The following is a 14,771-nucleotide window of genomic DNA, read 5'->3' as shown; positions in this document are numbered from 1 at the left end:
AAAAAAATTCAACAGAACATGCACAACAGTGGAACCAGAGGCTAATAGGTAGACTGGAAATAAGACGTAAATTCTTAACAGTAAGAGTGTTATAGACTATACCCCTGTATTCATCCCTTGAACACTACTGTGATAATTTTTGTACAAAGTATGCCTTGTGGGGTATCATTTGAAAACTATAATTTGCTGACCATTATTATCTTGGTAAATTATGTGTGAGAACGTTAGATGTAAAGTTATAAGATTTCACTGTGCAGTGTTACTTAAACATTTTCCAAGTCTGGGGAATGGCCAAACCAGTTCCTCTGAGACAAAGGGCAAACTGATGCCTCAGCCAAGTCTAAACAAGGTCAATGGGCCATTACCTGCTAAATGGTCATTCTTTGGCAGGAAAGGGGGCATGGGTGAGAATTTGCATTTTAGCAGAGAAACAGCATTGGGTTCCTGTCCAAGCAGACTTTTTGTCTCCTGAATCTCATCTGGAAATAACTCTCAAAGGAGAGAGAGGACTATAAAAAAGGAGACACCACAAGAGCTCCTCCTCCTCCTCCTCTGTTCTCTCTATTCACTGCAGCAGAGCGAGGGTGCTGCCTTTACTCAGGTACTGGATGGATCACTTGATGATTGCCCGTTTTGTTCATTCCCTCTGAAGCACCTGGCACTGGCCACTGTCGGCAAACAGGATACTGGGCTAAACAGACCATTGGTCTGACCCAGTATGGCCAATCCTATGGGTCCTGGCCTAAGAAGTTTGGCTAGTAATAATGTTGAGAACTTGTGGTGAGAAAAACTTAAACTACATTAAATTTAGTGCAAAGTTAGACACTAGTTGTGTTTTAAATTTATTTTTCTTGTAACTATTTCTGACTTTTATGCCTCATTACTGTATTTGCTTAAAATCTATTACTTTGTAGTTAATAAATTTGTTTTATTGTTTTTATCTAAACCAGTGTGTTTGACAAACTCGATTTAGGATAACAGGATTTGTGCACATCATTTCAATTAATAAAATGATGGACTTTATATGAGCTGGGAAGTACAAGACATACATTTCTGGGGGGAAATCTGGGACTGGGAGTGTGCTGGAGTCACCCTGCAGTATAATTCAGGTTGGTAAAAGTTTGAGTGTGATTGGCAGGTTGCAAATGCACAGAGACATAACTGGGAGTGACTTATATGCTGGAGGCTGTTTGCGAGCAGTCCAGGAGTGGAGACAACAGCAGCAAAGCACTGCAGGCTGAAGGGAAGGGATGAGACAGCTACTCACTAGCCTAGATTGTACCCTGGGTATGTCACAGAGGCTAATTAACCATTAGATCAATTTACCAAGGGTGGTGGTGGATTCTCCATCATTGACCATTTTTAAAACAAGATTAGATATATCCTAGGAATTTGGGGTAAATTCTATGGAGTGTACTATACAGGAGGTCAAACTAGATGATCACAGTAGTCCTTTCTGGCCTTGGTTTCTATGATTGTCAGTTTCAGAGCATTATTTGAGTTCTAGAACTGGGGAAAAAAGCTCTTAAAAATGTAAAACTATTTTGAAGAAAGTCTGAGAAAAGGCAGAAAGAAGTTTTGTACACCCAATCTTACTAGATGTTTCAGGGAAATATTCCAAGCAATTCCCAGACTGCCACGAACTATTAAGGAAAACTTCCATCTGTGTACATTTTAGCCTGCAGAGCCATAACTGAGCCAGATGCTGACCATGCTTGGAGATATCAAGGATTTTATGGAGCAGACTTCCAGGGACACTTGTGACAGAAAGCTGGGGCTGCACAGGTAGATGTGATTAGTCAACAGGCTATGTAGAGTCCCGGGCACCGGGAACTGGTAACCTAGGCATGACGAAGACCCACTATTTGTGACATTGAGAGGAGAAGAATGGAGGAAATCATCCAAGAGATGCTTTGAGAAGAATTCTGACTAGGGATGTTAAGAACCACTGGGGAAATATGAGAGGCAGAGATTCAATGTTGTTCTAGATTTGTTTGTTTGTTACAATTTTATTTCCTATAGTTAACGTGCAAATCTCAGACTCTACCCTGCCACCTGAACAACTCCACCACAGGGTTTTGCAACACAGTTTACCTTATACATTAAACTCAGTTTTCAGATGAACTTTTTACCCAAGCCTTTGCAACAGATTTCTGCAAAGGGGAGAGAACGGTCATCTAAAAGCTTTTAGACAGAATCAACTATTAAAGTAATAAATTATATAGACAGGGCAATAACAGAGGGTTTGAATACTTGGGGATAGATAGCAAGGGAGTTTTCATTTTAATTCATTTGGGAATTATTCATGTTAAGAGTTTACAACTGCCATGAGCTTTTCTAAAATAATCTGAATTGACTAAAATCCAGTGACAACAAGTCAATTTACTGATCGTAAAGTCCCGGGACGATTTAAAAATAATTTCTTGTGTACCAAATATACTGATGCTGTGATAAAAAAACAAAATGTAATAAATACTTTCCATTTGGTTTTTTGGAATAATGCACTTGCAATTAGTTACTTTTCTGTACAGTATAACAACTTGCAGGTTTTATTTAGAAAATTGAACACTGTTAAAAACTAAGAATTGTTTATGATAAAAGATAATGATCCTCTTTGGAGGATTTAACAACTAAATAAGAGATAATCTGACATCTCTGCATAAAATGGTGATGAGATATAGGGACTTAATTATCTTGGTCAGGTGGCTAGTGACAATTTGAACTACTCAAGCCACCAGCTAACTGGCCTCAACTCTGGAAGAATGGGAAATCTCTCTGAGAGCTGTTGGCTGATCGGTATTGACAGTAGGCTCAAGAAAGGCCTCATTCTCCAACCTGATTCGAAAGCAAGTATGACAGCACTTGATGACAGTATTGGGTACAGAAATCAGAAAAGTATTCTACACTGAAGGGGGGAAAAACACTAATAAGGTGACCCTGAGAAGATGGTGGTGATGGCAAATGTTGGGGAAGAGAAGAAGGAAGATTCTTTTACTTGGTTTGTCCTGCTAGCTAAAACCAAACAGAAGCACACGTGACAGATGTTAGTCACATCCCTTACTGTGTGGAAGGCACCTAGAAACCACGGTGACAGGTGTAAGAATCAGAACTGAACAGAAATAAAAATAGAAACATTATCCTGATGCTGTTGAAAGGCATGTGAAAGTTATTTGTTAATTCACTGTCACTGTGCAAACATGACTATTGCATTTTATTTGAAAAAATACCTGTTGTATTAATGTGTTGAGACTGTTTTATTTAACTTTAGAAAACCCTTGGGGGTGCTTATCAACTTGCTTTACAAAGACATTTACTATGGAAATAAAGCCAGATAATTAGTTTTATGAGGTATAAAATCATTTAACTTCTATTCACTTAAGAGACGAATTCATCTTGCATAACTATATTTGCCATTGTCATAGCCCAAAATGTTAACAAGAAACCTCTTATTTTTTAAAGCAGAGAATACATTTGCAGTGACTTTGGTTCCATAGTCTAGAACTGTAGACCTGATTTCATAAAAGATGATTTAACAGTGACAATTTTCCTGGGGTTAGGAAATCTTTTCATCAGTCCATCATTAAACAAGTTGGCACAGGGATACAAAACTCCTTTATGTTGTGACAAAAACACCATACACTCTTTATTACTTTTTTTGTCTTTTGATTGATCAGTCTCTTTTTGATGGTTCTTATTACATTATCTCCACTTCAGCAGCTGCTCAGAAAGTAAAAAAAGCTCTATAATCATCAGACCATCTGGTTACCAGAGAGGAAAAATATTAACGGACCTTGGAATCAGGGAAGAGAAAAAAGAAATCCACTGCTCTGGTTGCAACTGCTTCATTTCAATAAGCGTCTTTTGTCACAAAGTGATGAAAATAGCAAACGTTTTTCTAAATGTCTAGCGGAGGTAAACTGCAATGGGATGTGAACTTCTGAAACTGAGCCTTAGAACACTTATTTTGAGAATTAAGGCAAGCAAACAGGTTTCAAGGAGTGGACAATATGTAAAAAGGAAAATATTATGTATGAACAGTATGTTGCTTGTTTACAAATTTATTTTAGAGAAGTTAAGCTGCTCCTAGTTCTACCAGTTCTTGGTTTTTTGAGCACTTATTCTTCTTCATTTCTCAATCAATAGAAAAAGTGATCATTTTAGGGCCTGACAGGAGCTAGTGGTTTCTCTCTCTCTGCTTAGCAATCATTAAATTTATTTTCCCTTACCTTTACTATGCTCTTTAAACAGCATAGAAGAACTGGAGCCGATTTAATGTCCATTCCCCCAATTATACAGAACATGTTCTCTCTTCCACGGTTCAGTGGGTCTTTGCAGCAGAAAGTGATGGGTGCAAATGACACTGTCATCATTATAGCACTTTCAGAGCATTTGAACAGGCATAATGGGATACTGTCAAGTTCATAATCGGAAGAATCCAACAGTATTGTCATCACATAATTATGTCTAGCATCACTCCAATGAAAAATATTCTTCAAGCTTCTAATAACCCTGGCAGAAAACTTGCTTATAACAAAAAGTACTACAGGAACAAGAAGTTTAGATAATAAGAAGCAACTGGGTACTACAAAATGTAGCAATTAGGCAAATTCAAAGCAGCCATCCACGCAGGGATAACATGGCATGCCACTAGTTTCTCATAATTCATATATCTACTGTGCATATAGTTGGGGGGGGGGGTGAAGATAGTTGATCATTTTCATCTTAACCCTTTGGTTTTTCTCTGATTAGCACTGAAAGTTCTTGAAATCAAAGAAAATTAAAAAATGATAAAGAATGAGGAAAATGGCTGCAGGATAAAAGACAAATTTTTTTCAACCTGGAGATGAATGAATTACTAGGAGCAAAGAACACTGAATATCTGAAGAGTGAATTCGTATATTGTGGGTATTTCTGGGAAGAACAGTATAAAGTCATCAATAAAGGGAAAGAAGAGGGATGCTAGTACTACATGCGTCCCCTGAATATTAAATGCAGTGTAGTTGAAGCCATGTCGGTCGCAGGGCCTGTGAAAGGAGGCCTACTTGCTGGAGGATTCTCTGCTCCTTGAGGTCTACTTGCTGGAGGATTCTCTGCTCCTTGAGGTCTTCAAACTACAATTTGAGGACTTCAATAGCACAGATATAGGTGTGAGGTCTTTTTTAGGAGTGGTGGGTGAAATTCTGTGGCCTGCGTTGTGCAGGAGGTCAGACTAGATGATCATAATGGTCCCTTCTGACCTAAATATCTATGAATCTATGAATCTATGAAAGAGAAAGTGGGTGAGGTGATATCTTTTATTGGACCAAATTCTGTTGGTGCAGGAGACAAGCTTTCAAGCCACACAGAGCTTTCCTTCTTCAGCAGCCATTGCATTAACATACCAACAGGTAAATCTGAAAGAGAACTACTATGACAGGAAAAAGCAGACTTCTCTACTACAGATTAAGCTGAAAACTCACACAGCAGAACTATTTTTTGAGCTTGTCAGAAAAGTATATTAACGCTTATTCCTAACCTTTTCTATTTTTAAAAGGGAAAGTCAGAAAAAATATAGCTATTTATCCTTTTTATTCTTTGCACTGTAAAATTATTTAAATTTAAAAACATATGGGCCAACCTAGTAAGTGATTAATTTCATGGGCCAGTCTCTTGGCTCCCAAGCACAGTGGAAGTACCGGAAAGGCAGAGTGCTTCGCCCCTACAGAGAAACAGCACTTCAGGTGCTCTGCAGCATTCCTTTGGTCACAGACTTTGACAGGTGTTCCACCTCTCCCCAGTAGGCCAAGAGGGGTCCTGTGATACAGAGGAGAGAGCATGTGAGAGCACGTACACAAGTGACCAGTACAAGGTACTCAACTTTTTTTTTTTTTTTAACCAAAAATTGCTTCAATTTTGCAAAAGCGTTGTGACTTCAAATCAGGCCACAATATTTTTGCAAAATGGAAGCAACTTCATGGAAGTGTAAGGCCCAACTCTCTCATCAGTGCAGAGTAGCTGAAAAGCCAGCTTTAACTGCTCCCCTGTCCCGATGACTCCCCACTGTGTAAGAGGAAAGCTTGGATGGCACAGAGCTGGGGTAGCATCTCTAAGCCACCCCTTGCTTTCTGCAGTCCCCGGTGAACAAGACATTCATCTGGAGAAAAGAGGCAAGACAGAAGCACCCCTCTGCTGTGGTGGTGATTCTAGGCAGCCCAGGATGTGGTTCTGCTTCCTGATGCACTGGGGGTGAATGGTGTGAGGGCCTAATGTTCCTCCACCAAAGACCATCTATAATTTTAGTGGCACAGAGGCCAGGCCTGGCAGTTCCCGGAGGATGATGGAAGAGACAGCTGTCCATCCCCTAAAGACACCTCACTGGTATGTTAAAAGGTGACTAAAATAAAAAACATATGATCACAAGCCTTCTCATCAATCAGCCTGTTAATCGGCTGCACTATTAGCAGCACCGGTGGGAGACCTAGTACTGACACAGCTCTGGTGACTTCTGGAGTCTTTACAAGCATGTGTCAATTAACCCTGATCACTAAAAGTATATCTACACTGCAGTTAAATGCCTGCAACTGGCCTGGGCCAGGTGGACTTGGGCTAAGGGGCTGTTTAATTGTGGTGTAGATATTCAGACTCGGGCTGGAGCCTGGGTTTTAGGGCCCTGTGAGATGGGAGAGTCTCAGAGCTTGGTCTGCAGCCTGAGCCCAAGTGTCTACGCCGCGATTAAAGAGCCACTTAGCCCGAGGCTCATGAGGCCAAGTCAGCTGGCACAGGTGAGCCGTGGGTTTCTAACTGCAGTACAAACATATCTTAAAATTCCCGTTGGTGCTGTTGATGGCATTGGTAGGATTTTTGGGTAACATATCTGTGCCTGAGAGGGCTGGGGGGGGAGATACCAGCAAAAGGAGGACACTCAGGACTAAGAATAGTAAACTACGCTTTATTGAAGGAAGGAAGGAAGAACTTACGCTCCAATCTGCACGGGGAGCCCCTAGGACACGTGGAGGGGCTGCAGGGGACTTTGGCCATTCAGGACAGCTGACCAGGGAGGACTCCGCCGGGGGGGAGCCCTCTGCAGCGCTATATTCTCCGTGCTTATCTTGGAGTCACATGGGGTCAACAGCTGGTTACATTCTATATGTATGATTTATGCTTATTACATAAACTAACTTGTTTACAGGCAAAAATATGCTGAGCTATGCTACAATATCTTTTGGCAGGGTCTGTCGGACAAAGTTCATCGAAACTGCCTGCATCCTCCACTTATGTCCAGTCACGTACTCAGTCCACCACTTAGCTCCTCGCCAATTTTCGCAACCTTGCCCCTACAATCTCCTAGTGTATCCATGGCACAGTGTACACATTATAGGAATCAATACTGCTCTGGAAACATTCTGGGGTCCACCTGGTAAACAAATTGGTCTATTTGCTGTCATATTACAACACTAAAAATAACCATTATATCCTCAGGTTCAAATCTCACTTCCCCTACTCCAGCTGCCCAAAATTCGGTTTTAAAAATCTCCTCTTTGGCCATGTGCAGGATTCCAATGCCACCTCTGGATAGGGAAAGAGGGTGTTTACATCCCTGGCCACTTCTTGTGCTTGTTTATCTGTCACACACCTGTCCACTAGTGAGTTTGAGACGACTTCACCTAGAACACCAAAGAGCCAACATATAGTAAAAAAATTTGGACTTTACCACTATAGACTGAACTTAAACTGGTGACCTATACGCCTGGCTAAATATCCCTCCTCCGCTCAGTCAGTCAGGCATTACATCTTTGGTAGTTATAAAGTTGTAACCTTAGTACGTCTCCACTCTTCCACAGAAGCTTTCAGAAAAGACAAAGATGGGTGAGACCAGAAATTGTAATATAGGGAGAGATTTTCAAAAGAGCCTAAGGGACTTAAAAGCATATGCTCCATTGACTTTCAATGGCATGTGCGTGCCTTATTCTTAAGCTCTTCAGCACATCCTCACGCCCTTATACAGTAAACCACCTGGGGTTGAAGGGAGTGGCTTTTCAGGCCTTCTAACAACCAGCTGGTTCAGTATCTTGGTAGGTGTATGGTTACTAGCTGCACTGGTACTTTGGCAGAAATCGGTGTTTCAGGCAGCAGTTCAATTCCCACCCATCAGACAAAATGATAAGTTTTAAAACTTTGCTTAAGTCCTTTATTGTATTTTTCCTTGCTATGGATAAAAATATTATATCAGGGAATTTATCTCACTGCATTGGGCAGCAGGAAAAGAAAAAAAGCGGTTCCCCTTCATTTATATATGAAACATGAACACATGCCAGATGCCTGCTAGAATAACTAAAGTATATGCATGTAATTTACTGATATATGATATTGTTCTGATGCAACTGTGGTATATTTTTGCATTTCTAATTTAAAGGTAGAACAGATGGTGAACATTAAATTAATTTAAAGTGATGTGTCCATCAAAATAACCTTTGCTACCAAATAATTGCTCACTAAGTGGGGATTTGATCATTTTCACTAGCTTTCTACACTAGCAATGCACATTGATATGACTGAAGACTTCTGGAAATGTTCGCAATTTCACTGTATCATCCTGATCTGTCAGCACTTTATTTTATAGTACACTTCATAAACTGAATTTTAAGGACAGGAATGCTTACCATATCAAGAAGATCATATGGTTGATCTGTGGTTAAGAAGCCCAAGGAAAGAAATTAACATTCTGTTTTTCTGTGTTTTTCATGGGCTGTAACTTCACTAATAATTCTTGGATCTGAGAAACTAATTGGAGTTATGTTCTTGATCTAAATGTCTGCCAGCAGTTAATTATACTCCTCTAAATTTTCTTACTATATATCATGGACAAGTGACAACAAAGCTAAAAATATAAACATTTTCACAGTGCCCTTATCTTGTTGATTTATAAAATCTAGCAGCTGGTTTATCAGTCTACTGTATTTAGAAACTAGAAGTTCAAAAGCAAGAAACAGGCTTGTTCTTTTGTGATGATGTGATCCCTGGGGAGATGAAGATGAAATCAGAAGAAAAAACAGATGGGATAAGAAAGAACTCAAAAAATTAAAACTTCCTGGATTATGGAGGTTCAGTGTTCAGAAGGGCCAGTTACTGCACGGTTGCAACATAAGGCCAACACGCTAAAAGGGAACAGCATCAGAGCTAATATCATAACCTAAGTGAATGTACTTGTTATCGTAGGACATATAACAAGATCTTATTACATGTAATACAGCAATGGAGTTAATATAAGGTATCTTGTAATGCATGAGCAGGTATTGTACTGTTCTTACAATGTATCACCCGACAACAAAGAATTGATGTAATTGTTTAGGGACTTTTTAAAGTATCTTTTCTTTGAGCAAACCCCACACTGATTTGTGTGGGCTCACCTCCAAATTTTGTCCAACACCTTCAAACAATGTATTCCGTCCCTTCCACAGAAAGTGTAGAGGAGCAAACAGGCCTCGCTAAGTGGCTGTAAGGTTAACAGAATCAGGCTCTCGTGAACTGAAAAGGGAAGTGAATTTTTCAATTGAGGACCCAGCGCAGAGAATGCACCATTTCCGTTCTCCTTGCACTTAACCCCCAGGGTATTAGACCACGAGCCTTGGACAATTTCAACTATCGTAGTATCACAAAAGAATAGAGGCAGTCACTGAAGTAACTAGAACCCAATCCGCTGAAGGTTGTATATGAAAAACCTTAAATTGGATCTGGAAATAAATAGGAAACAGGAAAGAAGTTGGAGCACTGGTGTTGAGGTGGTTTCTATAAAGGATATTTCTAAAACAGGCACCCTGCATACTATCAGGCAGCAAGTTTCAGAGTGGTTTTAAAGTACAGTCCCAAATAAAGTGCCCTGTCGTAATCAAATCTTGTGCTGAAAAAGGTGTGGATCCTGTGGCGAGATCCACATGTAAATGAGTGGACACAAACCTTTTGTTGAGTGTCAGAAATAAGAAACAGTATTGACCACTCACACTATACCGAATGCTCAGAACTAGTTCTGGAACCAACAGGCTGTGCATCTGAGTAATAATGAAAAGGAAACTTTTCCAACTAGGGAGCAGGGATCTTCTCCACCAATTTCTCCAGTCCACTAGCATAACCTCAGTCTTGTGCAGGTTCAGTCCTCATCTAAGCCGCAAGCCTCACAAGTTACTCATCTTATTATTCCACATGCATTTCCTCATCACCTTTCCATATGTTCCATACACCCTTATTATATTGCAATCTGAGGTCCTATCTACACAGGAACAGAGGAAAGTCAATTTGGATCTATAAGGGTATGAATTTATATTGCATTAGTTAAACCTCATTAAATCCTTTTGTGGAGATATTCATACAGAATGAAATTGCCCTTAATTCAGATTATCTTAATTTACTTCAAAAGTGTCCACATGGGATTAATGTGGTTTAACTAACATGCTTTAAATTCTCACCTTTAGTTGATTCAGATTAACTGGCCTGAATGTTCCATTGCAGACAAGCCCTAAGATACTGTTGAATACTTAATACCTGCCTACACAGAAATTACATTTTACATAAGTCTGAGCATAAATTAGCTAATATCAGGCTAAATAATCTAATACAAAAACTAAATTATAGTATAATTCAATGTATCTTTGTAAAGTGCCTTTCATAAAAGAGTAACAGAGAACGCTTCAAAGACAATGTCTGAAAGGAAAAAAATCTGACAGGATCTATTTAAAAATACCATCAACATCTATGACACATTCTTGAAATATAGTAATTTTGTTAATTGAGTAGTTATTGTGTATTTTCAGATGTAGAGAGAGATCAGTGAGATTACCAAGTACTTTACTGTTTACTGAAGACACTGAATTGGTCTCATATTGGAATTAGTTGGTCATCATTTTGCATTATTCTGGAACTCTCATTTCACTACATGCACATATTACCCAGACCATAAGGGTATTTATCCCAGGTATATCCTTGCACAATTGGCTATGATGCATTAGAATTGTGTGTTTTGGGGAAGAGGATTTTTTTTCTCCTTACTCTGAAACACCTGGTGTTGCCCCCAGTGCAAGAAGCGGGTTACCAGACATGTTCTCATTAAGAAAGATGAAAACCCTAACTCTTATTTTGTTATTATCTATATAAGAGTAGTGCCTAGAGGCTTTAATCTACTTCTGGATATCATTGTGCTTGATAGACTGAAAGAAAGTCACTGCACACTGAAAACTATGATCTAAAGGCAAGATTCTGCCACACCTACTCCTGTAGAATAGTACTTTAATCAATGGGATTATTTGCGTCTTTAATAAAGTGGAAAAAGGCATAACAAAAACCTGTGTCTGGAAACTGAAGCCAGACAAATTCAAATTAGAAATAGGGCAGAAATTTAAGGGCTGATTAACCACGGGAACAAACTCCCAAGGGAAATGGTAGATTCTCCATCTCTTGATGTCTTCATATCAAGACTGGGTGCCTTTCTGGAAGATACACTGCAGCCAAACACAAGTTATTGGTCTCCATACAGGGGTACCTGGGAGAACTGAATTGTCTATGACATACAGGAGGTCAAACTAGACGATGCAATGGTCTCTTTCTGGGCTCAAACTCTATGAATCTACGTACAGCAAGGTACTGTTTTTGCAATATGATATGTGGACAGGAGATATTCATAAAACACTCTCAGACCACCAGCCTGCCAATTATCATTTGGCAGTTTACTATGGTCAGCCAACCTCCTAGTCTGTCCCCACTACCTTTTGAATATTACAAGATACTATGTTTTCATAATATTGTACTGTGAGAATTTAACATGTGTATCATCATCTAAAGATCACTCTCGTGTTTTCATTCAACACTGACCAGCTTACAAAAATCAAGTCCTGACAATTACTGCTGAATAAAAAACACCTGGCACTAGTGGTGTGTTATGATTTGGCACAGATTGATTTGGGTACTTTTACACATTTTGAGATGTAAGTTATAAAATTTGTTGAGCTCATGACTGGCTGAATGAGCAAAGCTAAAATCGGAATATATTATTTTCATCTTCATGACACTTCATGCAATGTTGGCCAAACAGCACATTTATTATATATGCAACATATCAAATAAGATGCAAAACTACCAAATTTTGCATAACATACTCCTGATTTTTCAAAATAGCAGGAGATAAGATCTAATATAACAACCAAGAAGTAAGTATTAGTCAACGAAAAAAAGGTTCATTTGTTTTAACCAGGAGGTATTCAAACTATGCAACGCAAAGCCAAAGAAGGGAATCAGAAATGAGGAAAAGAAAAAACTCTTTGTGGTAGAAAATTACACAAAAGTAAAGTCAGATTGCTATAACATTAGTTATTTTTAATTAACATTAAGTTGAAAAGTCGTCTAGGAAGGCTCTACAGGATGTATGAAATCAGGAGAATGAATATTAACACAGGCCAGAAATAATCATATAATGACTTTGCAAATTATATAGAGTACTGAATGATATGCATTTGCATGGTAATTCAGATTTCTGCAGATTACTAGTTTTTTTCTAGTACAATTACAATGCAATTTTCAGCAGTAAGATTTCATGATAACAGAAGAGATACAATTATGAATTCACTCCACAGATATATGATACACTTCTACACCGATATAACGCAGTCCTCAGGAGACAAAAAATCTCACCGCATTATAGGTGAGACCGCATTATATCGCCCCCTGACAGGCACTCACCGGCAGCTGCAGGAAGCGGAGAAACGTGACACCAGCCCGCTCCACTCCGCCAGCTCCCAGCCATGGCGCTCCGCTTCCCGCCACCGGTGAGTGCGGGGAGGTTGGGGAAAGGACGTCCTCTGCAGTCACTGGTGACAGGAAGTGGAGTGACGCAGCCCCAGCCCGCTTTGCTTTCCTTGTCCTGACCCCAGCCGTGTCACTGGGGGGTTGGGGAAAGGTCCCGCACTCACCTGCGGCGGGAAACGGAGCACCGTGGCTAGGAGCTGGTGGAGTGGAGCGGTCTGGAACCGAGCTGCTCCACTTCCGCCACTGCCGGTGAGTGCAGGGGGGGATCCCTTCCTCCAAGCCCCCCTCCCCGAGTGACACGGCTGGGGCTGGGGCGAGGGAAGCTAAGTGGGCTGCTCCTGGCGCCCCGCTAATCTCCCAGGTCACTCTGGGACTGCGGGTCCCCCAAAAGTGCCCCCCCACAGCTCCTGCCTCCCAGACCCTGGTGGGGGGGGGGAAGAGCCCCTGACCGCCTCCGAGACCCTCTGCCCCTTATCCAACCCCTCGGCCCCGGCCTGACACCCTTAACATGCTGTTCAGAACAGCATGTTGGAGCTTTATTGCGTTGTATGAGAACCCGCGTTATATCAGGGTAGAGGTGTACTTACTGTATGTACTATGTACTTATACAATTATTACATTTTTTTTTTCTTTTGAACAATTATGAATAGACTTACTACTTTTTCTCTGGTTCCTGAAAATAGCTAAATATGAGTCAACTCTTGCAGTCATTAAAGAGTTAAACATTCAAATAGCTTAATTACCACCTAGAGATGAAAGACAACTGATCTAGAACAGATGTGTTTCATATTTCATCAGGCAATTCCAGAATCTATTTTGGTTAATATTTTACAAAGAGTAATATATGCAGATTTTAATGGCTTATGTTCCAATATTCTTCACAATCATATTTCAGGTGCATAGCTTTGATATTGAAGCAAGAATATACAAAATTGCACTGATGTTATCCATATTTTGAGTTTATAATGAAAGGCAAAAAATTCCAGATGTGCCTCCTCAAAATGTTTTTGATATAAAATATAGCCTTCTGTGATTTATTTGTACATTTCCTCCTTCCATCATTGAACACTGGATATTTACAAAGCAATGAGGGTTATACTTGATCAATTTGTAGGATGTGAAATGCCCAATTGCTTTAGAAATTCTAGAAGGCTACATAAATAATGAGCTATAAAATGTATACTGGGGACCTAAAAAGTGGTTTGATGTTGCAACATTCATTTTACATGTTCCAAATATGAAGAAAACAGTAACTGACCCGTTTTTGAGTGCAGGTTTTTCCTTGGTTCTTCAGGGCCCTCGATTGGTTGGTCGGCAAGGAAAACTCGTGCCTGGTCTATGGCATTCAGAATGGTTTGCTCTTTATCCTTCAGTTCACGCCTCAGTGCCTTATGGAAGGGAAAATGAGAGTTGCATTTGTAACTTAATGTTTTGTACAACAGGCAATGTAGCAACTGCTCCATTTTCATCCCTCTGACCTGTGTAGTGAGTGACTAATAGTCAACATTTAATTCATGTTGCAAGACAAAAATTTAATTTTGCAAAAGAGAGATGGGAAGAAAATGAATTTAGACTGCAGAGGTTTTTGCAGAACTAAGTTAAATATGTGAATACAAGAAAAATGATGATGATGATGAGTTTAAAATATTCACCAAAAGGAAATTATTATACTTGAACTTACACAAAAACACACTTCGAAGCCTTCATTACTATCTGAAGGATTCATAGGATATAATAGACTGCTCTGACTTTTTGTTGTTGTTAGCCAGAGTGAAAAAAAAAATACATTCAATGGAACACAAGCAGATAATTTCACAACTGGTAATGAGAACTGCAGAAGTATTTTAAATACTTCACAATATGTTACGTTAAAAAATATGAAAATTAAGAGGCAGGAACAAATTAAACTACACAGAATCAAAACTCAACCAAAGAGAACATATTATGAAAAGACAGTCTCCAATTAGCGTAAAATATTTTCAGCCTGTTACGCCAAGGCAATT

General features: G+C 39.6%; 1 protein-coding gene across 10 annotated transcripts in view; it reads right to left on the bottom strand.

The window, feature by feature from the left end:
• UTRN (utrophin) overlaps positions 1–14,771 on the bottom strand; it is a 587,482-nt gene that overhangs the window by 145,434 nt on the left and 427,277 nt on the right. For all 10 annotated transcript variants that reach the window (XM_073337527.1, XM_073337525.1, XM_073337526.1 and 7 more), the window contains one exon: positions 14,027–14,156. In XM_073337527.1, coding sequence (XP_073193628.1) covers positions 14,027–14,156 — 130 coding nt within the window. The remainder of the gene's footprint in view (positions 1–14,026; positions 14,157–14,771) is intronic.

The sequence above is a fragment of the Lepidochelys kempii genome, chromosome 3 (genome assembly GCF_965140265.1).
Source record: "Lepidochelys kempii isolate rLepKem1 chromosome 3, rLepKem1.hap2, whole genome shotgun sequence".
In the NCBI taxonomy this organism is placed as follows: domain Eukaryota; kingdom Metazoa; phylum Chordata; order Testudines; family Cheloniidae; genus Lepidochelys; species Lepidochelys kempii.
This window is presented reverse-complemented; position numbering and strand designations above follow the sequence as displayed.